The sequence below is a fragment of the Furipterus horrens genome, unplaced genomic scaffold, assembly GCF_987537825.1.
Source record: "Furipterus horrens unplaced genomic scaffold, mFurHor1.1.pri manual_scaffold_13, whole genome shotgun sequence".
NCBI lineage: Eukaryota > Metazoa > Chordata > Mammalia > Chiroptera > Furipteridae > Furipterus > Furipterus horrens.
The window spans coordinates 5206235-5231581 of NW_028327183.1; the positions used below are offsets into that span (position 1 = coordinate 5206235).

Below are 25347 nucleotides of genomic sequence, written 5' to 3' on the forward strand. Positions count from 1 at the left end.
GTAACAATACGTATGGAAGACTCAATTGCAAATGTCACTAAATTTAATGTCTTACATGACCATGAGAAGTTTCTGAAATATACACTCAACAAGAAGGAATTTAGAAGTCCAGAGTAGCAAAGATGACATTAAAGCTGATGGCATTTTTCTACGTTGGCAAGCTTTGTGCCTGGCCTGCTGAAAGGGGTCAAAACGGACTTACTGTAAGAATCTTCATTTTAGATTTTTTTCCACAGAAGAATAGTTATGGTCCTCAAATAAGGAAAATGAGTTTTCAGCTCTTAAAGTAAAAGCTGTATGGAAACAGCCAGGTCTGGGCAGCCCACCGCCAGGTAGCCGGAGCAGGGGCCCGCACCCAGACCTCGCCTGCCCGGTTTGCTTGCGTGCGCACTCAGGATGCGGGCTACCTGCAGGTTGTGCTGTCATGTGCTAGAGCCTCAGGCTCCGGGCCAGCCTGGGCAGCAGCCCCCAGCTTGCAGAACCAGCCACAGCGCCGCTCTGTCTACAAGATCAAGGCGGCCAGGCCGGCGCTGGAGATGGACAACAAAGAGATGACCTATAGTATCTGGCAGTCCGTCAGAGAGAGACTCACCCTGCCCGCATGGACATCCATCTCAAGTATTTTGGCCTGGGGCGCCCAAGCCTTGACCGGCCTGACCGGGTTGCATCAGCTGTACACTGGCCACCCCAGAGTACAGTGTGGCTGTCAGGTGTGCTACCATCATCCCTGATAAGGTCCGTGTGCAAGAATTCAAGCTGAGGAAGATGTGGGAGAGACCCAGTGGAAGCATCTGGAACCTCCTTGACAGGACTGTCTTCTGGGAGCCCAACATCTGCAAACACATCCCCCACCTGTCCCGGGCTGGACCAGGCCCGTCAGCATTGGCAGGCATGTCCATGGCGACCAGTAGAAGGCCGCTGAGTTTGTGGCCAGGCAGGCTGGCACCTTCCGGGTGGCCCTCCCCCTGAAGGCTGGCAGCACGGCTAAGGAGTGGCAGGTGTAAAAGTCCCCGCTGGAGGCGTGGGCACGAGTGCGTGCAGCACTGACAAGTGCACCTTGGTGCTGCACACAGGTGCTTCCAGTGTGCCATGCAGAAGTGGCCCCTGTCCATGAGCACCAGGAACGCCAGTCTGAAAGCCTAGGATGGGGGATTCAAGGACATCTTCCAGGAGATCTTTGAGAAGCACAGTAATTACCACTGAGTTAGGCAGCCACGGCTGGGCAGCTCAGTTGGTTAGAGTGTCATCCCGATACGCCAAGGTTGCAGGTTAGATCCCTAGTCAGGACACATGCGAGAATCAACCAGTGAGTGCATACATGAGCAGAACAGGAAATCTCTCTCTCTCCCCCACCCTCCCTCTCCCTCTACAATCAATAAAAATTTAAAAAGTAAAAAACCAAGTTCAGCAAGACTGATCTGGTATGAGCACAGGCTCATTGATGACATGGTGGCTCCGGTCCCCTAGTCCTTAGGCAGCTGTGTGTGGGCCTTCCAGACGATGGTGACAATGTGCAGTCAAACATCCTGGTGCAGGGCTTTCACTCCCTTGGCCCGGTGACATCTGTGCTGGTCCACCCAGATGGGAAGACCACTGAGGCTGAGGCTGCTCATGGGACAGTCACCCGCCACTGTCAGGAGCACCAAAAGCACTGCCCTCCCAGCACTGACCCCATCATTAGTGACTTTGCCCTGACATGTGGCCCAGAGCACCGGGGGACCCAGACGGGATTGAGGACCTCGTTAGATGTTCCCAGACCCTGGAGAAGATGTGTGTTTAGGGTGTGGAGAGTGGAGCCGTGACAAAGGGGCCTGGCAGGGGGGTCCGTGGTCTCAGCAACGTAAAGCTGAATGAGCACTTCCTGAACCCCTCGGACTTCCTGGGTGCCATCCAGAGCCATCTGGGCAAAGCCTGGGCCAGCGGTAGTGAGGCTGGGAGCGTTACCCGGCTAACGTGGGGGCACCCGTCCTTCAACAGGCTCTTCTAGGGGGCATTTTCTATCAGCACCATGTTGTAAAAAGTGTGCGTTTCATTTCATGGTGACGTGAGGAAGGAAGGCTGAGTTTTTACCTCGGCCAGGCGGTACGTTCTGCATAATGTGAGTTTTATCCCCCTCAGAACACATGGGGCCGTATTTAGTCACTCAGATCTCTCCATGCACACGCAAACAAGCTGCATGGAAATGATAATTATTTAGGCAATGCATTTCGTAGGCTTTAAGGTATGTAATTTTTATGAACGATATACAGCAAGGACCAAATTATGATTTGCAAAGTAAATATTAAAAAGTATTTATAGAGCTAGTATATAATGATGCTGCTATTTGAATAACACGATGGTAGGGTTCTGAGTGATTGTCAGTTTTGGGGTGGTTAAAATTATATAGAATTTCAGCTCGTCGGACTCTCACAGTCGGTTTCTGAAGTCAGTGGCGTTACTTACTTAAGTTGCTCCTGGTTTGGTACATTCGCTGGTCCTTGCACTCCACCTCCCGTCTCCTCCCCAACCCCACTTTACATTTCTCTGCCGCTGCTTTCCTTCAGTGCTCCCCTCTCTTTATTGTTTTTCCCACTGAGACGGGGCCAAGATTAGCTGTAAATTAATATAATCAAACACATATAATTCAATGAAAGTATATAAACAGGTTGTATACTTCGGATAGTAATTTTTTAATGGTATTTTTTACTTGAATATAAGGCTTATTTGCAGTTATATATTCGTGGGGTTTACAGCTTACAGCATAATACTAAAACTACTTTTTAGATTTTTTATCCATCTCTAGTTACATGGTTGAAAAACTAAATCTTTTGAGCAATGGTACACTTCACCTCTTTGCTATTTTTGAGGTGTATTTCGAGTGAAATTAGGCCCTTATACACTGTTTCTTATAAACAGATAAGCTACCTCATATGCTTATTAGACTACGTATGTATATTTTTGTTGATTACAATTTGGTTTAATGAGTGCTGCCTGGTGTCTCTCCCCTGTGACCCTGGACATCGCAGGCCTGCCTGAGGACTTCAATGCTAAAGATTTTAAACCTTCCTCCGAGCCGCCCTGTGTCATTGAGCAGCTCTGCTCCCTGCAGGAAGGCGTAGTTCTGGAAGCAAAGGGAATAAAGGAGCATTTCTGGAAACCCTATATAAGGAAACTTTATGAGAAAAAGGTTTGTGAAGTAACGGGAAAATCATTTCGGGGGGGAAGATTTGATTTGATATGATGACTTAAGAGTCTTTTCTTTCATCATAGCTCCTGAAAGGCAAAGAAGAGAGTCTTACCGGGCTTCTAGAGCCTGGCAACTTTGCAGAGAATCTGTAAGTACTTCTGTTATCAAACTATCTTAATATTTAAAATTAGGTGCTTAGAAAGCCTGGGAGTTGAGTGTTTTTATAGTTTGTACCTCATACATTTAGAAAGTAGTTTGTGGGAGATACAAGGAAGCAATAAAAATTTCTATCAACTATTACTCTAAGAACATTTTTAAATTTATTAAAAGTTGTACCGCACCCTGGCTGGTGTGGCTCAGTTGGCTGGAGCATCACCCCGTAAACCAAACGGCAGGTTCGATTCTCCGTCAGGGCTCAGCCGCCTGGGTTGCTGGCTCAGTCCCCCTCAGGGACGCTCGAGAGGCCACCGATCAGTGTTTCTCTTTCTTGTTGCTGTATCTTTGTCTCTCTCTCCCTTCCCTTCTCTCTAAAAATAAAAAATAATCCTTATTAAAAAATTTTAAAAAATGGGGTGGACTGAACATGAACTCGAATAGCAATTGTGTGTCTGTTTTGCCTCGTCTTTCCTTCCTGCAGTAGAAACCTCACTAAGGCCTACCAAGAGTATGTCTTGTCTGTGGGGAACCTGGATGAACGCATCTTCCTCGGAGAGGACGCCGAGGAGGACATCGGGACGCTCTCCAGGCGCATGAGCACCAGCTCCATCTCAGATTCCGCGGAGCGGGTGCAGATGAAGTCCATCCTGCAGCAGCAGTTTAGCCAGGTGTGTGGCCGCCTGCCCAGGGCCTGCTCTGTGTCAGCAGCTTGGTGGGTGGTGTCCCTGCTTCCGGTGGGAGGGAGGAAATTCCCGCCATACCGACCCGAGATGAAAAAGGGACCCCACTTCTGCATACTGGTCTGTTGTCGACACCAGCCTCCAGCGTTTTGGGTTAGCTCTGAGACAGAAGTGAACTTACACAAATTTAAGTGAATGTTTCATGCTGATGATTGCTGGTTTTGAAAACATGGGCCAGTGGTATGCAGCCTTTACATATCGGAAGTAGTAGGCATTTAGAACATGCTGACTGACCTAAATTGGTGCCTCTATGGAGGAGACTAGAGAAGCTGAGAATCTGTAGGCTTTATGGAAATCCTTGTGAACGGAGTTTGGGGATCACGTGGTGTTAGATCATGCAGACCCTGAGGGTGATGGAGACTAAGAGTCTCCCTTCTGCTGTGTGGTTTAACAGAAAGCGTACAGCTTCTGACAGCTGCCTCCAGAGGCAGTGTGGGTAATTCCACGGGGGAACTCACAGGAGCGGGCTTAAGACTGATCTGATTACTCATTCAACAAATATTCTTAACGTATCCTCCATGCCAGATTGTATTCAGCACACTGGGGGCACTGAGGAACAAAACAGCCAAGAACGTCCTGTGTAGGGAGGTAGACAATCCATAGCCAAACAAGGAAAATACATAGTACATCGGATGATACAGGAAGGAAAATAAAATATAGTAACAGTACAAAGTATCGGAGCGGGGGGAGAATGGGGGGTCCTCGGACCGCAGCAGGTAGGGTGGTTGGGAAAGATGCCTTTGTGGAGGTGAAATTAACAGAGACCTGAAGTGAGGACCAAGCCCTGTGAACAGCTGCGGCATGTGTTCGAAGCCAAGAGCCCCTTGTTTAGAATGTACAGGAAGCTGTGAGCTAAGAACTTAACCAGTGCTACCAGGAAGCCCACGCTGCCCTCAAGGGCTATAGGCAGGAGGCTGTGGTCCTCGCTCCTGCTCCCTTTGTGGAAGCGCTGCTGCCTGCAGGCCAGGTGCTGCCGGCCGCTGTCGCTTCCCCGGACACGCCCTCCCACAAGGCCATGGCTCCCGCGCAGCGAAGAAGCTGGCAGCGAGGAGGGCTGTGTGAGGCGGGAGCAACCTTCTGAATGTAAAGCCACCCACGTCATCTTAGTGACCTAGACAAACGTATGGAATGAATTTCTTTGAAACAAAGTGGCAGTCTTTACTGTTGAAGTCACAGAAAAAGCACACTGATTTATTTTTGCACGGTTAATGTCTGTGCTTCCCTGTACTGCCCACCTGAATGGTTCTGTTGCCAGGTGAAATTTCTGCTAGCTGTTTTTACAGCTATCTCTAAAATAAAAACATATAATACACTGGGAAATACACTCTCCCTGAAATACTAAAAAAGCACTCTTAAGCTATCTTAACTTTTAAGAGTTTGTTGGAAAAATTAGATATTTTATTAGCAGATGTAGTCATGCTTAAATTCTGTGACATTAAGCCATATAGATTTCATGGGTATATTCAGGAATGTTGACTTAAACTTATTCACGTGAGGCTCAGTCCACTTTAAGGACAAACCTGTGCTAGAGTATATGACTGCAGGTAAGGGGGGCAGGAGGGCCGTCTGCGCCGGGCTGGCCTCTGCCTCTGGCAGTGTTTGCTGCTTCCTCTCTGAGGCCGGTTTGATCGGTTAGATGGCTTTTGTTAAATCATGGATTTATTCGGGCCAGATTTGTTCTAGGCTTTGTCAATCTTTGGGCACTTACAAAAATAGCAGTAGATGCTAGCTCTTTCTCAAAGATATTCTTAAATTTTTAATGCTTATTTTTGCCTTCATGCTTAAGTTTTGAAGGAGGGAATATAGGGAAATGTGCTTCCTCTTAAAGATTTAACTTCATAGACAAACTCTTTAGTTCACTAAAATACAGGTTGTCCTTTCACATGTCTTCACATGGATAGTGGCGGCTTTTCGCGGTGTTACGTGTAAATTCCAAGAATGGTGGTATTTGAATCACTAAAATTTGTTAGTAATGTAAAGATAAAGTCTGATTGCCTCCAGTTCTCTGTTGTGAAGGAACCGAAAGCCTTTCTGACCTGAAATAATGTCCTTTCCTTCCTTTCCAGTCTCAAACACTGAGAGTCTCCACCCCGCTCACCGGCGTGAGGTACACGAAGGACAGCAGCCCGCGGGTGGCGCCCGCCACCTTGGCCACGCACAGCCTGGCCCGCCTCCACACCATGCTGGCCGGCCGCAAGAACGTGCCCACCGAGAACCTGCGGCGGATCCTAAGGTTAGCGTGAGCCGGCCTGGCCCTCCCAGACTTGCCTGTTGACCATTTTCTAACAGTAGATTTTAAGTGTTCACCGCCAGCGCCCTCATCTACTCACTAGTGATTTACATCAGGGGTGTGCTCCGTACTGCCGGTGGTCTGCAGACGACAGGGCAGCATAAGATATGTGATTACGAGGTGACACTTCTCGGTGTCTTCGTCTGTTCGGGCTGCTCTAACGGATACCATAGACCAGGCGGCTCATAACAGCATTACTGTCTGGAAGTTCAAGGTGTCAGTAGATGCAGTGTCTGATGAGGACCACTTCCTGGTATCTTTGCCGTGTCCTTGCACGGCTGAAGGAGACTAGGACTCTCCCTGGGGTCTCTCTTACAAGGCTCCGATTCCATCAGGAGGGCTTCGCGCTCACAGCCTAATCACTTCCCACATGCTCCCAACACCGTCACATCTGGGATTAGGTCTCAACGTGAATTTGGCCACTGGGGAGACAGACATGGTTTCCTTAAACAGCACAGGAGTCAGTAACTCACAACACTAGACACTGTAGAATAAAGCACCAAACTATCTGTTACCAGCTGTTCTGTCTTAAGATTTAAGGAAAGGGGGGCCAGTAAAGATGGTAGTGGTCGCAGGACTTCATGGAGAGGGTGGGGCGTATTTCAGAAGGTGGGGAGTTACATTCATAACAATTTAAAACCACTGTGACTTTTGTAAACTGTAAAAACACGCGTATCCTGAAAAGGATGTCAGTCCTAAATGTTTATGATTTGATGATATAGAGCCCATAGGAGCCCGCTTTATTTCAGGTGATACGGTGTACAAAGGCCCTGTATACACACATTAGTGATTCCCCACTCATAGCTGGGCTCGTTCAATCCCAAGGCTGACGCGGTTCCCTCTGCATTTTCATGAGGTCTCCTTTTCTCATAAACTGGATTGTGATCACCACCCAGCAGGCTGGGTCTGTATGGCCTTTTCCCAAGTCATGTTTTCCGAACGGATCTTGTTTCCCTAGAACACAGAAGCATTTTATGAATACATTTTAGAGGCCTCACTTAATCTCTGTATCTTCCAAATCTTTTTACCCTCTCTAACCAGATGCAGCAGCTTTTTTAGTCTTAAATACCATTAGGGATATTTAAATGCCAATAGATACTAGGAAGAACCAAAAGGTCTGTTTTTGTAAAAAAAGTAACGGTGTGAGTTTATAAATAAAATTTTGTTTATACATGATATTCAATAGCTATCTCTAGCAGAATTATAACGAACTTTTATTTTTTCATAGTTTTCTACATTTGCTACATTTTTGAAATGAATATGTATATCTATGATCAAGATAAAAAACAAAGTTTTTACGAAAGCCCACGAGGTGGTAATCTGTATAATACTCCCGCAACGAACAAAAATTGCTTTCCTAGTTTAAAAAAACAAAGCTAAACTGCACTGACCCTGCTTTTGTGGGAAGGATGTAGAACGCAGGTCACGGTTATGGACGTCTGGCGCCCCTTCGTTCTGCTTTCCCCGGGGGTTCCGTGGGGAGGCCGCGGAGGGCAGCGCTGTTTGTCCTCGGCGGCTGCAGCGGTGGGGGCGGGGAAGGCCGCAGTCCAGGCGCGGACTCACTGAGCGCTGCGGCGTCGCCTCCTTGGGTAGGACAGCCCGGGGCCTCCTGGTCACCTTGCGGGGAGTCCGGTGTGCGATCCGAGGGTTTCATAGTTACAGCTTAGTGAAAACACAGGGTGGTGAATGGTTTATTCCTTCGTCACTCGGCAAGACCTTTAAACTGGGCGATTTCTTCTTGTTTCTTAGGCAATGTTCTAGAGATCCTACCCAGGCTATTGCAAACAGACTGAAAGAGATGTTCGAACTGTATTCTCAGCACTCTCAGCCGGACGAGGGCAGCAGCGGTGCTAAAGGTGAGGCGTCCTGACGTCTGCAGGGCTCTCATCCTGGGGGCTGGCCGAGGGCCGAGCCGGGAATGCGAAGGAGAGGTTCACGCCTCTAGACGGGGGGCTAGGACATGGCCGCCTCGTTTTCCTGTCAGCCAGGTGCTGTCGGCCCTTCTCGATGAGACACATTCCAGACTGGCATCTTGCTTATGTCGAACTTCTGGTGCTTGTTTGCTTGGAAATTCTTCAGTTTTCATGTGTGCAGTGGATAGTAAATGTAGAGGCACAGGGATTCCGCAGAGTATCGAGAACAAGAACAGGAGACACAGCTGTTCGGGTGCCCGGACCCGTGCTAGGGGTCATTCGATGTTCGCAATTCAACCACAGATACGCGGGGAGCGGCACAGCCAACCTCCTGGCGGGGAGCACCCCTGTTCAGACGTTCCCCCGACCAATGTGAATCTTAATGGAATGCCATTATAGTTTTTTATGTGAAAATTTCATTTCACAGTTTTAGAAAAATATAACTGTTACCATGAAAAAAATAAGGAACTTTAGGGATGACTGAAATTGCAGCAGTAGGAAGGGCATATAGATAAAATGTCTAGTTGGTTTTTACATTTTATTTTGTGGACGGGGATGAGATGAACCCTCATTTTTCACAATATTTTCTTTGCATGTGATTATTGTTCTTTTATTTTTCATGCAGAAAATGCCAACAAACATTTTCGCTTTGCCGAGATGCTTTACTATAAAGTATTGGAATCTGTTGTTGAGCAGGAACGAAAAAGACTGGAAAGCACAGATTTATCTGTAAGTAGATAACCAATGTATTGATTAGCACGGTAAAATGTAGTTTTCTGTCAGCTCTAGCCACCAAAAACAAAAAAAAAACCAAAAAAAAACCCAAACAGGCTATTATTGAAGAAAAGAAACGCGGCGTGGTTTTAAGGGAGGAAAACTGGCACCTAAGGAGACTGCTCAGTCCCCCCGCTGCCGGCACCCCCACTCCGTGCCTCGGCGTGGCGGCCCTGTGTCGTTACAGCTTACGGTTTCCGTGGGTCGTAAAACTCGAGTCAAGGATTAAAACATCCCGAGTTTTTAAATAGTAGATTATATTCAAGCCTTATATAGCAAGAATAAATTGAGTATTGACTATTTATTTAATAAATACTAAATATTTACATTTGTAACAAATAGGTTGGACTTTTAACAAATATTTGACCATTGTCCTTTGGCTAAGATAATTATTTTTCCTATATTTTACTAGTCAAGAAATGTAAATTTTAAACAAGTGAAATTTAATTGCATCAAAAATATTTCTTTTAAGATTTTATTTATTTTTAGAAGGAAAGGAAGGGAGAAAGAAAGGAAGAGAAACATTGCTGTGTGAGTGAAACATCACTCGGTTGCCCGCCCGCAGCCCAGGCCTGTGCCCTGACTGGGAACCAAACCAGTGACACTTCGGTTCACAGGCTGGTGCTCAATCCACTGAGCCACACCAGCCAGGGCTCAAAAACATTTTAACTAATTTTTTAAATAACATTATAAAGAAAATTATAAAATTGACCAGTAATTGTTCTAATTCCTTGTACCTATTTACATTTCTTTTATATACATATAAAAATACGGCTGTAGGAATTTTAAAAGCTATTGTATGACAAATTTTCAAATATTAAAACAGAAGGATTATAAAACATAGCCATAGTTTAGAGGTTGATAGTAAGTGGATACCTAAGAAATTTTTTAAAAAATTTTATTGTAGTAAAAGATGCATAAAATTTACTGTCTTAAGCATTTTTAAGTGCACAATTCACTGTGCACTTACGTCCCCTTCAGAATTTTTTCATCATCCCAAACCGACAGCCTGTAGCCCTGGTAACCTTTGTTCCACTTCCTCTCTCTGAACTTGCTGATTCGAGGTACCTCCTGTATTCGTATATTTGTTCTTTCGTGTCTGGCCTATTTCACTTAGCATGTTTCCAAGGTTTATCCCTTTTGTAGCGTGTGTCAGAATTGTATTTCTTTTTACGGTTGAATAATGTCCTACACATACACCCCACACATATAGGTACATATTACAGTTTGTCCTTTCCTCTGTTGATAGACATCTGAGTTGTTGCCACCGTTTGATTGTTGTGAATAATGCTGTTGTGAACATTGATGTACAAGTATCTGTTTGAGTCTCTGCTTTCAGTTCTTTTGAGTGTATGTTCTAGATATTGATCCCTTACCAGACATATAATTTGCCAATATTTTCACTTCATTGATAGTAGTTTTTGATACACAAAAGGTTTTAATTTTGATGGTGTACTTTACCTGTTTTTTGTTCTTGATTGCCTATGTTTTTCATGTCTACATAACTTTAATTCAAAAATAATATGGACAATTTTGGAAAATAAATAAGGAAAACAAAGGAAATGTGAAAATCATCTGTGACTGTGTCACCCTGAGTAAATATGTTGACTTTTGGTCCATAACCATCTGGCCAAGTCACGTGCCCTCCACCCAGCCATCTTTTTATGACAGTGGCCTCTTACTGTAAATACTGTTTTGAAACATCTTTCCAGATTATTAGTCTTCAGGGCATCAGAGTGTGTGTGTATTTTAGGGATGTAATCTTTCGTATTAGCTATGTTCCATAATATGTAAGATTTTTGAAAGTTGCTAAAAATGGAATTATTTATTGTATAAAATTAAAGGTTTTGTAAGAAAATCAGCACATGCTTCTCACGAGCTTATAGAATAGCTTGACTGGGTGTGAAATGTCTTGTCCAGGTAGGCTAATGTGTCTAAACTCTCACTGTTGCACAGGTGATTCTGGAGCAGGATGCATTCCACAGGTCGCTCTTCGCCTGCTGCCTTGAGATCGTCACTTTTTCTTACGACCCTCCTGGGAATTTTTCACTTATTACTGAAATGTTTGATGTGCCACTTTTTCACTTTTATAAGGTATTTTTTTAAATCTGATACTAATGAGGAAATTGTAGATGAGACCAACTTCCTGTTGTTAGCCATTGAGTTCATTTTAATATCTGAGTACATTTCTTCAAATTTTAATGACATGTTTAATACTTTCTACTCTTTGGGGAGCAGAGAAGAAATAGTCTTAAGAACTATATAAATTCTTTTACTATAATATAAAGTTCTATTCTCAGTAAAAGCTTCATTTGATTCCTTTTAGTTCATAAAGGTTTTTAGAATCAAAGCTCATTTTATGAGCTTAAGAAGGTTTTTAAAAAACAGCAAACATGTTACTAGCTAATCGTATATAGCAATCTTTTTTTTTAACTTTATGGAAAGTAAATAATATTGAAAGTATCAGAAACAAAAATTCTCTTTCACATGTTACATAGAGGCACAGAGTTATGGCATTGATTTGGTAGTTTCCTTAATACTAATTTAGTGTATGAATTTAATTCAGATTCAGCAGTCAAAACATTTTATAGTAGCATAGATTGAATGTTCACAGTTTCCTTAAAGATTTTTATTTATATATTTTTAGAGAAGGGAAGGGAGGGAGGAAGATAGGGAGAGAACCATCTATGTGAGAAAGAAGCAACGGTCGGTTGCCTCCCGTATGCGCCGTTCTTTAAACTTGTTAATTTTTATAAATTGTCTTCATTGTATTTATAAAAAAGTAAAAAAATTAAATTTACCCATTTTTTATACTTAAACAATTTTCGTAAAAAAATAATTATTATTGAACCCGGACATTTTTATTTCAGGTGATAGAAATCTTCATCCGAGCAGAGGACGGCCTCTGTAGGGAGGTGGTAAAACACCTCAATAACATTGAAGAAGAGATCCTGGACCACTTGGCGTGGAAATCGGGCTCTCTGCTCTGGGACAGGATTAGAGACAATGAGAACAGAGTTCCTACATGTGAAGAGGTTTGTGACAGTATCTTAACATCTTTCTATAACCGAAGTACATCAGTATCTAGTCTATTCCCAGTCCTCTTTCACAGGGAGCAGATAAACAGTCTTCCTTATGGAGGGTGGGCGGGTCGCATCTGGGTTTGGTATGGCACAAGTACCCCTATATCTAACAGGCAACAAGAATCAGAAATGATCTGTGATTGCCCCGGGTGTTCAGTGACTTAGTAAGAATTTGGGATTCTCTCTTGAATTTTAATCGAGTTTCTGTATCTTAGAACGCGTGCTGTTCTAATTCTCTAAATCAGTAAGGAATGTTAGTTTATATTATCTGCTTACTAGGTTTTGAATTTTTTGTAAGCCCGTCAGTTTATTTTAACTTTAGTATGAAAATGGAAAAGAGAGCTGATAGATGGAATAACTGATGAGCCAAGATGGTTTCTATCTTAGATTATTACTGTATTTTTTTATTAGAATGCCGTTTTGAATACTGGAATTCTGTTTATATAATTCTTGATAGGTCATGCTACCTCACAACCTGGAAAGAGCAAATGAAGTCTGTGCTCCTGGCTCCTCTTTGGTTGCAAGAAGAGTGAGTGAAGTCCGTGCTGATGCTGGAGGACTTGCAAGAAGTAAGTTTAAAATACTAAGGGAGATATTTGGAAGCGTAATATCTGAGGATTTAAATTCCATCTAAACCTGCAAATGAAGTTCATTGGGCATATACAGAAAATATTCTGTACATTATAGTGCCACATGGTGACATACAAGTAATGCTTTTGAAGAATATGTAAGAACACAGGGAAATGCATGATATAACAAGTGTCTTTGAAAAAAGGATACTCTATATCAATGTTTCCTATTTTTAAAGTGTATGTTTATATATTTTTATTTTACCACACACACAAAAAAATACACCAAAAATCATTAGAAAAATAATTACACCAAAAACCATTAAATTACTACAATTTTAAATGGGTGAAATATATGAGAATTATATCTCAATAAAGTTGTTTAAAAAAATAAAGCTTAATTGAATGCAAAACATATCCGTTCTTTCTGAAGGCCATTATTGAGTTTTATTCATTCTCTATATGTGGATAAAGGCAAAGATTCATAAAACGGGGGGAATAAATGCTCCCAGATGGCACCATAGGAATATCACATCCATCAAGTTCCCTTATCAAGTAGTGGGTTTATGGTAAAATCACATTACACATAGGTGTTAGGTCGAAATTGAGTATGGTAAAAAATGTCATGGAAAAATAGAGTAATTCTTTACATTGCTCCTCCCTCATCAAGACCCTGTAGCAGTGGGGGACAAAGCCTCGTTCGATTTGGCGGAAGGTGGAGAGAAGAAGGGATAACTGTCAGAGAAAAAGCTTTCCTTAAATTTTGCTCAGAGTAGCGTTCAGTTGAATTTTCATTGCTTGAATGTAGCTGTGATGTGACTCCTGTAATTTTTGTTTGCTCTTAAATTATGACCCTAATTAGCTTATGAATTCTAGGAACAGCTTGGATGGAAGTCAGATCTCAGTCTCCCTGAGTTAAGTGGCTGTCTGATTTTCTTCCCTGCCCTAGGCGTGGCATCCGCAGCAGTGTTGTATGACAGATACAGCTCCCCAGCACTCAGCTCTACCAGAAGACGGCTGTTTGCTGACAATGACAGCCCCACTGACAGAGGCACAGCGGGGCGCATGCCACCGCAGCCCATAGTCGCTGCTGTCCCAGTGCAGAACGTGCCCGCGGAGGCCGTTCCTGTCACACCAGTTCCTGGACAGACTTTGGTCACCATGGCAACAGCCACCGTCACAGCCAACAATGGACAAACTGTGACCATTCCTGTACAAGGTAGGGAAGGCAGAACTGGTTCATGGGGGTTTTTGTGGCATTTATTAGAAAGCCACCTGAGATTTGGCTGGAACAATGATATGAAACGTGTGTAGATGCGAAAGGTGTTAGGAGCGGGGAGGAATTGGAAACCCCTGCCTGGAGAACCTTATATGGTCAACATTTCCTTATGCCTTTTTCTTTGTAACAAACTGTAGGTATTGCCAATGAAAACGGAGGGATAACGTTCTTCCCAGTTCAAGTCAATGTTGGGGGACAGGCACCAGCCGTGACGAACCCCCTCCAGTCCCTCAGTTCTCAAGCCCTGCCTGGGAACTTGAGCTCTCAGCAGGCGGCGGGACCCAGCCCGCAGGTCTCCGGTCAGGCGGCCGCCCAGCAGCCCTCCCCGGGTGCGCAGCCGCAGAAACAGAGCCCGCCTTCGACCAGTGGCAGCGGGAGACCCAGGAAGACCACCAGCTCCCTGTCCCTTTTCTTTAGAAAGGTAATTTTCCATGTGCCCTTACCAGGCCAGGAGCTGGGGCAGCGTGTCACGGAGAAACACAGTCCGAAGTGTTCTTGTTTATCTGCTAGGTTTACCAGTTAGCAGGTATCCGCCTGCGGGACCTTTGCGGCAAACTGGATATTTCAGATGATCTGAGGAAGAAGATCTGGACCTGCTTTGAATTCTCCCTCGTTCACTGTACTGAACTCATGATGGACAGACACCTGGACCAGCTGATAATGTGCGCCATTTATGTGATGGCAAAAGTGAGTCCTTTGGAATATGAAAGAAAAAAGATGCTCATTCCTTACTCTCAGCAATTTTAATAGCTTTATTGAGATACAATTACAGTCCATAAAACTCAGCGTAAATCATGCAACTCAGTCGATTTTAGTATATTCACAATTTTAGAACATCATCTTCCATTGTACGGCTACATAGTGTTTATCCATCTTTCAGCGGACGGGTCAGTTTCACTTTTTAGCTACTTGTGAACAGCTGTGTACAAGTCTTTGCACGGGGCTCTCACTGTGGTGTGTGTCTAGGCGGGGACTGCGAGGGCGTCGGGGAGCCCCGTGCCTGCCGTCTGAGAAACCGCCAGACTGCTCTCAGGGTCGCGGCCCCGTTTACATTCCCACCCTCTGCAAGTGAAGGTCCCGGCCGCTCTTCATTTTCATCAGCATTTACTCTTTCTTTTTTAATGCATGTGTCAGAATTAGCCATTTCTGAGTAATCCATTGGCATTCAGTACGTTTACAGTGCCGTACACCCACCACCTGTCTGGGTTCCAAACAGCTCCGTGACTCCTTCCTAATTAAGTTATTTCTCTCCATTGTCATTCTCCTTGGTCCCCATAACCAGTGTTCTCCTTTCTGTCTCTGTGTGACTCAGGCTGTTCTAGGTGCCTCGTGTAAGTGGGTTGCGCAACATTGCTGCTTTGGGGACTAGTTTATTTCCGTTAGTATGTCCTCTAGATTCATGTGTGTCGTAGTATGAGTTATTTTCTTTTTAAGGCTGAGCAATATTTCATTGTATGGATATACCACATTCTGTTCATCCTTTCACCCACTGATGGACACTTGGGATGTTCCCACTTTTTGGCTATTGTGACTAAGGCTGCTATGAACACGGGCATACAACTATCTTTTCGAGTTTGGTTTCAATACTTTTGTGTATACACCCAAAAATGGAATTGCTGGGTCATATTATTTCATGTTTAATTTCTGAGGAACTGCCACTTTGTTTGCTACAGCGGCCGCACCATTTTACATTCCCAGCAGCAGCGCAGGAGTTCCAACCTGTCTACATCTTTGCCAGCTTGCTTTCCAGTGGGTGCTGGCGAGTACCTCCCTGTGGTTCTGATTCGTATTTGCCTCGTGACTAATGATCTCGGGTGTCTCTTATTGAGTCTGTCGGCCATTATCTGAGTTTTTGAGTCTGGCCACCCCAGTGGGTATGATGAGCTATCTCATCGTGGTGTTTCCATTTCTCTGATGACTAATGACGTCAAGCACTTTCTTACTTGCTTACTGCTGCTCATTTGTATGTCATCTTTGGAGAAACATGTTTAAACCCTTTGCCCATTTCTGAATTGGATTGTTTGCTTTTTTGTTGTGAAATTGTAGGAGTTCTTTATATATTCATATGCACTTGCCTTGTGAGATACGTGATTTGAATTTTGATGAAGACTTTTTTCTTTTGTTGCTTGTGCTTTTGGTATAATGTCTAAGAATACATTGCCAGAGCTAAGGTTGTAAAGATTTATCCTGGTTTGAAGTTTTACTGATTGATTTTCATACATTAAGCCACCTTGCTTTTGCATGCCTGGTGTAAATCGCACTTGGTGATAGGGTCATAGTACATAGGGAAAGGGTTCCTCCTGTTTTCAGAGTTTGTGAAGAATCAGTATTAGCTCTTTAAATGTCTCATAGAATTCAGCGGTGGAGGCACTGAAGCCTTTGCTTTTTCTTTGTGGGTACTTTATTGATGAAGGATCCATTTCCTATGTCACAAGTCTATTCATGTTCCCTCCTCCCTTTCTTTGTTCTGTTTTTGGCAAACATATCATATTTCTATATGTTGTAGGTCCAACAATAGGTTACAGACATGTTGTTTTGTACAGTTGTGAGAAGGAAGAAGAGACATTTTATACTTTCAAGCTACATAATTATCTTTCCCAGTGCTTTGTTTTTTCACATTTGAATTACTATGTGACGTCGCTTGCTTTTAGTTTAAAGAACTTCCTTTAGATCACTTTGCTGGATATTGGATTCTTAGTGTCACTTGGAGCACTTTGAACGTTTTTCCATTGCCTCTGTGCCTCCATAGTTTCTGATGAGAAGTTGTCTATTATTTCACCGGGTCCCTAGTAAGCGAAACACTGCTTTGTTCCTCTAGTGAAATTTTCATTTGTTACTGCCTGCTTTACTCCAGGCCTTGGTTCAGATCCCACTGACTACCTTTGGTGTTGCTAAATATTAAGATTTCAGTAGCATTTCTTCATTTGTTGTGTGCCCCAGGACCATTCCCAGAGACTTTAAGTGACTGTTTTTAAATACAACTTTCACCAATTTCACCGTGGAGCAAGTTTATAGTGCTCCACACAATATTTTGCGAGAAGTCAGCTTCTCTCATGAAATACTCTTATTCTTTTTTCAGGTGACACAAGATGACAAGTCCTTCCAGAATATCATGCGTTCTTACAGGACTCAGCCACAGGCCCGGAGCCAGGTAACTACATTCCTTCTCAGGGCTGAAAAATAAAGCTTAAAGTCTATCACAGATACAAAAATTAACCAGAGCTGATCCCATAGCCTCTTCTCCAGACTAATCAACTAAGACTTTACTTTAAAAAAAGTTTAATTTAGTTTAAGTTCTCTTTTTTCCAAAAGGTAATGATATGAAGTAACTGACTTCTAATTAGATTAGGAAGTTTTTTCTTTGTCACCTGTCTGTCTGGTTTAGGAAACAGTACATTTAACAAAGTTTTAAAACTCATTTTACCTTTAATACTATTAAAGAGGAAGGTATGTGAGATCTTCGTCTTTGCCTTAGAATGACTGGATTTTATGGCTGGGTACGATGACTGCTGTGTGTATTGCAGGCAGAACCTGGGGCTTTAAGCCAGGCAGGCCCTGGTATAAACCCTCGATCTGTTATTTGATACCTGACCTTGGCTGCATTTATTAACCTCCCCCGAGGAGGAGAACTGTTACACAGAGGGAGTTGTAAGAATGAAATAGCATGTCAAGGTCATCTAGTCCAGGATGTACTTAGTAAGCACTAACTTCTGTCCCCTGGCCATGGTGTCTCTAAAGGTATACAGAAGTGTTCTGATAAAAGGGAAGATGAAGAGAAGGAATTCTGGCAGCAGCGAGAGCAGAAGCCATGAGAACTCTCCCACAGAACTAAAGGCTGGAAGTAAGTGGGGCCTCTATGAAGACAGACGTAATACAAGTAGAAGCTTCTCTTATCTTTCCGGCCTAGAAATCTGAGGATTACTAAATGAAATTACTAAGGGAACTATTTTACTGGAGAGGATTTGTTGGAACAACAAACAGAATTCCAAGTCTAGTGGCAGTTGTTTGTCCCTCACCCCGGAGCTTGGAGGCACACTGTCTAACACTAACACTTCTCCCCAGGGGAATTAAAGGGTTCAGACAGGAATTCGCTGGCCTGAGTCTCAGAAAAGCCTGGCATGCCCGCTGAAACCATGCTATGGAAACTCCGCCCCCAACTGTTCGTTGGCACCACTTAACGCAGGGCCCCGGTCCTAGAAAACGTGGTGTGACTTACTCGTGAACACCCCTCAGTGTGCCCGTCCTGCAGCCCTGGCCTGTGGGTGACGACGTTAGCGCTGGTGTCCTGCCTGTGCTTCGCCCCCTCGCGTGAAGAATTAAGTGCCCCTTTGCTGCGCTCACACGTGTAGGGCGGCCAGCCGTCTGCCCTTACGCCCCTGGACTTTTGCTTTAAGAACCGCCGGCCCCCCGCCCCGGCAGCCCGTCCAACAGCCTCTGTCCCCCGCAGCCAGCCGGGACTCCAGCCCCGTCATGCGGTCCAGCAGCACCCTGCCCATCCCGCAGCCCAGCAGCGCGCCGCCCACACCGACCCGCCTCACGGGCGCCAACAGCGACGTGGAGGAGGAGGAGAGGGGCGACCTCATCCAGTTCTACAACAACGTCTACATGACGCACATCAGATCGTTTGCCATGAAGTACTCGGAGGGAAACACGGTGAGTGCAACGGGGCCTGAGCCGCGCGGGTCTCCCCCGAGGGGCGTGAGGAGTCACTTCTCCGAGCTGCTCCGTGCGTAAGCTAGGTTTACAAGTGATTCTTATGAGAACGGAGGAGGTCTGCAGAAGCAGTTAGAGCTGAGACCATTCCCGCTGTGTAGCATTAAACAGTCAGACGGCGCGTGGGTTCCCTGGAGCGCAGCCGCATGGCCGCGCGCGCGGGTGCCCGTTTCCAGCACTCGGCACTGTGGTCGCCGTGCGCGGGCCTTGCCCGGCGCCTCGTCCCCTCCCCTAGAGAGGGGGGTGGGACAGTCCCGAGTTTCTGGGGTTGCGATGCGCGTGCCGTGACGGAATGTACTACACAGCCGTCACACAGTTCCTGCCCCACGTGGGCACCTACCTGTTTGCTGGTCGTGCAGTCTCCCTTAGGTTTACCTGTGGGCACCGCTTGCCATTCATAAAGCTGACGGGTTATTAGATCTCCTCTCTTACAAAAAAAGAACTGCTCTCAAAAAATACCTGGTTAGCAATTGTTTAGCTTTCTTAGAAATACTAATTCTTTTTTTTTTTTTTAATAGGCGGACGCGCCTCCTCTGTCTCCCTACCCGTGTGTGAGAGTAGGCTCACCTCGCCGCGTACAGCTGACCCAGGGCCATTCTGTCTACATCTCCCCGCATAAAAGTGACACAGTGCTTTCTTCTGGGGAAAGGCTTCTGTACCTCTTCAGCGATAGTCCTTCAAAGGTGAGCCTAACGTGTATCTTGGCTCTTACTAACTCCAAAAAGCTTAGGATTCCAAGAACAGGACTGATGGGACCTGCCAGGGAAAAGTGGCCAGTTAAGTCCCAGTGGAGCAAAAATCAGGGGCTTGCAGGGAGAATTTTAGAGTTTAAGGGATTTGGATTTTCATTCCTTCCTTTTCTTATCTGTGCATTTTTAACATTCAACTGTAAACCTAGGATTTTGTCTTATTCCATTGATAAAATTTTAAAATTCTGAATTTTTGTTAGGGAAAGAAAATTTGGATCTCTAATTCCTGAGCACCTGTTTCTGTGACAGGAAGCGTCTCAGTCCTATCAGCATAGATTTGTGTGGCAGCGTCTGCCTTTGTCTGCAGCGGGGAGGGGACCACAGGACAGGTCTTAATGGATGGAGTTGCTGAGGTGTGGAAGGAAGGTATTCAGAAGAATACCCGAATAAGGGGTACAACTGGATCTTAAAGGCCCTTTTGTGATGATTGTATTTACAGTGGTCCCTCTCTATATCGCGGTTCACTTATCGCGGCCTCACTGTATCGCAGGATTTTTGAAAATATATTTAATGATTTATCGCGGATTTTTCACTCTATCGCAGGATTTTGCAGTACTGTATACGTATGTTGTTAAAGTTCCATAGGTTTCAGAGTGTAGAATAAACGTAAGGGTCCTGCTTCGCAGGGGGCGGGGGCGGGGGTGTGTCTGGAACGTAATCCCCGCGATAAGTGAGGGATACTGTTTAAAGTTGTTTAGAAAGAAACAGCCACAAAACAAATAGCCCAGACTCTTCTTTCACCTGAGGGTACTTCGTTATTGATTAGAGAGATGAGAGAGCTTTCCACACGTGCCCCGGCTGGTAACTGAGCCCAAAGCCTTTTGGGGTCTAGGAGGGGCTCCAGCCGACAGAGCCACCAGCCAGGGCCAGCCCAGGCCGCAGCAGACGTGCCTGCCCTGAAGCGGGGTCGGCGGTGGGAGGGCCCTGCTGCAGGGCGTCGCCACGTAGAGAAACTCGCCTCTAGAGCACATTCTGGGGCAAGGGGAAAATTTAGCACAGACTTCAGTGCTAGTAATTTTTAAATGTCTGTTAATTTCTTTGGTATTGATGATGGTACCGGGTTATGTAGGAGAATATGCTTGATGTATTCAGAGGGGAACCGTTCCGGTGTCAGGAACTTACTTCCAAATGGCTCAACTAAACGATTATGTAGAGAAAAAGAAATGTCAAATGATGTAAATGTCGACGATCGGTAAAGGGGTCCTCAGTATGCTGCCCTTCCAACTGCTCTGTAAGCTTGAAGTGTTTTAAAATAGAAAGTTGGGAAGACAAGTGAAGAAAAAAATCTGCGAGAAAATATAAAGGAAAAACTTCCTATAATAGCAGTAAAGTATCACACGCCTTGTAATAAATTTATCTTTGTAGAAAAGTTATTTAACTTCAATTAAACATTTTAAAAGACTGGAATAAATGAAGATATACTAACTAATGTTTCTGAATAAGATGATGAAATATTTTTAAAATATGGACTTTCTTCTAACTATTGCATAGGTTTTCTCTAATGCCAATAATATTCACAGTGTGACTGTGAAATCTGGGAACAAAAATGGCAATAGCCCCAAAAGCAATTGGAGTTGGACGAAATGACTGACACTTCCTGTAACATTAGATTTCCATCTTATAACCAAGTAAATTCCAAGTAGATTAACGAGGTAAATGAAAATAATGAGTCAGGACACCCATTCCAAGAGAAGGCCAAAAAAGGGAGGAATGGATGGAAAAATAGCAAACAAATGGCAATTAAATGTAAATGATCTAAATATACCAGTTAAAAGGTAGAAATTGTAACACTGGGTGAAAAATGAAGACCCAGCTATTTAAAGACACAAACAGTGTAAAGGGTTAAAGGGTTATTATAACCCAAATGTCCCATTAAGTGATGAATGAGTAAAATGCATATCCATGATGGAATATTACTCCAATAAAGAAGCCCTGCCACGTGCTGCAACAGGGATGAACCCTGAAAACATTCCGCTAAGTGAAAGAAGCCAGTCACAAAAGGATAAATACCGGACGACTGCACGTATATGAAATGTGCAGAATGGGCAAACGCACAGAAGCAGCGTGATTAGTGGTTGCCTGCTGATGAGAGTGGGGGTCCCGCTGACGGGAGCAGTTTCCTCCTGGGGTGCTAAGGAGTGACAAGTGCCGTGACCACTGTCACATGGCTCTGGGAGCACACTATGTGGTTACATTATGTGCTGTGTGAATTATAGCCCAATAAAGCTGTTTTTAAAGTAAAAGGATGCGAAAAATTATACTTTGCTAACTAACACTAATCAAAAGAAAGCTTGGAGTGCCAAGTTAATTGTAGTAGCTCAAGAGCAAATAATGCTATCAATAATAAGGAGGTAATGTCCTAATGACAGAGAGGATGTACAATCCTAAATAGAAAATAAAAATATTTATAGTCAAGTTTTCAACATAATTGACTGAACAAGTAGAAAATCAGTGTAAGAATATTTTAGACGTGAACATTATCCACCAAACTGGCTCACTAGCGTTTATAGAACACTCCAACAGCATCAAGTGTACGTGGAATGTTTACCAAGACAGACTGCATTCTGGACCATAAAACAAGTCTCAGTCACTGTAAAGAATTCAAATAATGTGTTTTCTCTGACCACAGTGGAATTAAATTAGAAATCATTAACAAAGGTATCTGGAAAACACCCAAAATTTTGGAAACTAAATTGCATAATTCTGAGTCAAGGAAAAAAAGAAATTGTAAAGTATTTTAACTAAATGAAAACGTAACACACCAAATTTGTGCAATGTAGCAAAGAGTGCTGGGACGGAAGTTTACAGCACTAAGTACCTACCTTAGAGAAGAAAAAATGTCTCAAATTAGAGACCTAAGCAACTAGAAAAAGAGCAGGAGTCCATGAAACAAACAACTTAAAGCAGAGAAAGTTAAGGCCATTAAAAGGGGTTCTTTTTGTTTTGTTTCTTTTTTAAGATAAAATTTGGTATGTCTTTGTATATCCTAAGCAAGAAAGAAAAGACATGTTACCAATATCAGAAACAAGAGATATCAATACAGGCCCTAGAGACATTAAAAGTATGAGGAAGGATAAAAACCAGCTTTGCTCCAATAAATGTGATAATGCAGATGAAATGGACCAATTCCTTGAAAGAAACTTCCAAACACACTCAAAAAGTATCTTAATAACCCTGTTATCTACTAATCCAACATTCATGCATGATAAAACTCTCAGGAGACTTCCTCAACCTGACAAAAATACATCTTTAAAAAAGTCTATGGCTAGTATCGTACTGAATGGGAAGGACGAAGTCTTCCCTGAGACCAGGGAGACGGCAGGGGCACCTGCGCTCAGCACTGTGTCCAGCTCTGCAGCTGCAGGTCCCGACATGGAACACACAGGGCAAGGCGGAGAAGACAGAAAAAGGGAGAAACCTGCCTCTGTTCACAATAGTTTTCTGCACAGGAAAATCGCAAGCTGCAAAAAGTTACTGGCACTAGTAAGATTACAAAGGTTACATGGTAAATGTGCAAAACCTAATGTAGTTCTATACATTAGCAATGAGTAAACACTAAACAGAATTAAAAAATTAAGTACTTACAGTAAGTGATGAAAGATGTGCAAGACTTGCATCCTGAAGACTACAGAATCTTGGTGAAAGAAATTATAGACTTCAGAAAATGGAGAGATAACGTATTGCTCATGAATTGAAAAATAATATCAAGATCTCCATTTTCTCCTACCTGATCTATAAATTAAACCTAATTTCTGTCAAGATTCCAGCAGTTAATTTGCATAAATTAGCAATCGAACTTACATGAAATTGCAAAAAGCAGCGAGAATAATTAAACCAGTTTCGGAAACACTTGAGGCACTCACTGAGTTCAGGACTTCCTATAGAGCTATGGTAATCAGGACAGTGTGGCAATGGTGACAGCAGACACTCAAAGAGCAGAGGGACAGACCAGAGTCCAGAAGCAGACCACACGTCAGGGTGCGGGAAGAGGAGGCGGGCAGCTGGAGGGAGCGAGCAGTTTCTTCTCGTGTTATTTTCTACACAAACAACTGTCAGCCCCACCCTGTCTCTGTGGCCAACTGGTTCTCACCCAAGGTGCGGAAGCAGTTCCGTGGGGAAAGGACAGTCTTTTCCACAGATGGGGCTGAAACTGTGACAGGCACACACTGTGGAACCCCGTGTGGCAGGCAGAGACGTGACCCGTACACACTGCTGTGGGAAGGGCTGAGACAGTTTCCTAGAAGTGCGTGTGACTGCACCCCATATGCTTCCCAGTAGAAAACATGGACAGGGAAGCAGCACGTAAAAAAGTTTTTTAACCGAAACAATGACCAGAAAATAACTGTCTTTTGCCAAGGCTCTGGGGAGACTGAGCGCTAAGGGCGCGGAAACCGGAACCAGCCTGCAGCGCTCTGGCAGCGCGTTCTCAGCTCTCCCAGGATAACATACGACTCTTCCGTTCTAGGTCCACCAATAAATCACTTACAAGGGGCGCTGTAGGGAGTGAAGGCTTACTTCTCTTGCGAAATTCCCATTGAGGACAGCTGCTAGGCTTTAAAAAAAAAAAGGCATAGTACTATGTAAAACCATGCTATTTTTTAAAAATAAAAATGGGAATACATGGAATTGATTAAATATGGCAGAGAGATGTCATGATCTATAACTTGTAAAAAGAAATCACAAATTTGTTAACACTTACATTTTGGAAAAGTATACATGAAATAGCCCCTGGAGCTCATTAAAAAATAGAAATAGTCTTGCTCCACCCCAGTCAGTCTCAGCCAGCTGAGAAGTGACATAGGAAGGCCTGTAATTTAGTTCTTTTCTTAATGAAGGGGCAGACTCTTTCAGGTAAACCACGTAACTCATCTGAGGTATTTTGCCTTAACACTGAATTACATATGTTAGCATTTTAAAGTTTTTATATCTATTTTCCCTCACTCTAGAGACTAAAAGAAATCAACAGTATGATACGGACTGGAGAAACTCCAACCAAAAAGAGAGGGATTGTTCTGGAAGATGGAAGCGAATCACCTGCCAAAAGAATTTGCCCAGAAAATCACTCTGCCTTACTACGCCGCCTCCAAGACGTAGCTAATGACCGAGGTGCCCACTGAGGTTAGTCTGCTGTACTGAAACTCTTTTCACCAACTGTTTAACAGCATCATTTCATGCATGCTAGATGATGGGGCTCTCTTCCTTAATCTTTCCGATATCCTTATTTTTACTCATCCCGTCTGCCTTTTCCCTACCACTCAGTGCTTGCTTAGAATCCAAACGGGTTTTTTTTTAACTCTCTGGCAAAGCTTTCACAGGTACAGTAGAGCAAAGCATGCTGAATGGTACAGGTCTCTGTAGACCCATTCCTACCTGTTTTGTGGTCTGCTCTAGCTCTCAGAAGCAACACAAAAACTAGGCATTTTGTCCTAAAACTCCTGGTAGGAGTGGGAATATTTTGAATTTTTGAAGCATCACAAGGGAGGGAGCCCGGGCTCACGGCCCACGTCTCCCGTCCCCTCCCGTCAGGTGTGTGCAGTGCTCGGTTGTTTGGTGTGCAGTGTGTGAGTGGACTTGAACACAAAGTGGCACTTTAGGGCTGTAGAAGCATGACTCCGTAACCCAGGGTTTGCTGTATGTCGTGACGGCACTTTCTACAATGTGAATTTATTAAGTACAGAACTTCTAGGCTAAATACTCAATATCTTCTTTGATGCTTTTGTACTTTTTTAAAACTGTTAAAGCCCCAGTAGCCACCTTTGGGGCATGTATTTTAAATTCTCCAGGTTTTTTTTCCCCCATTAGTAGGGATCAGCTGGCTAAGTGAAGATTTTAAATCAAGTTGAATTAAGGGAATTAATATTAAAAATTATGGCCTCTTCCTTTAGGAGGTAGTTATACAAAAGACATATGTCTAC

The 25347-nt window shown here is 43.8% G+C and overlaps 1 protein-coding gene and 1 pseudogene across 1 annotated transcript in view; both read left to right on the plus strand.

The window, feature by feature from the left end:
• The window catches only part of RBL2 (RB transcriptional corepressor like 2), a 51913-nt gene that overhangs the window by 8174 nt on the left and 18392 nt on the right, over positions 1-25347 (plus strand). Inside the window, exons 6-22 of the mRNA XM_090260740.1 lie at positions 3006-3166; positions 3250-3314; positions 3804-3990; positions 6129-6295; positions 8102-8208; positions 8891-8994; positions 10996-11133; positions 11910-12074; positions 12580-12691; positions 13641-13910; positions 14108-14391; positions 14481-14657; positions 17050-17121; positions 17709-17811; positions 18418-18623; positions 19202-19366; positions 24379-24550. Coding sequence (XP_090116866.1) covers positions 3006-3166; positions 3250-3314; positions 3804-3990; positions 6129-6295; positions 8102-8208; positions 8891-8994; positions 10996-11133; positions 11910-12074; positions 12580-12691; positions 13641-13910; positions 14108-14391; positions 14481-14657; positions 17050-17121; positions 17709-17811; positions 18418-18623; positions 19202-19366; positions 24379-24549 — 2654 coding nt within the window. The 3' untranslated portion in view covers position 24550. The remainder of the gene's footprint in view (positions 1-3005; positions 3167-3249; positions 3315-3803; positions 3991-6128; positions 6296-8101; positions 8209-8890; positions 8995-10995; positions 11134-11909; positions 12075-12579; positions 12692-13640; positions 13911-14107; positions 14392-14480; positions 14658-17049; positions 17122-17708; positions 17812-18417; positions 18624-19201; positions 19367-24378; positions 24551-25347) is intronic.
• Positions 123-1987, plus strand: LOC149993951 (isocitrate dehydrogenase [NADP], mitochondrial pseudogene; annotated as a pseudogene).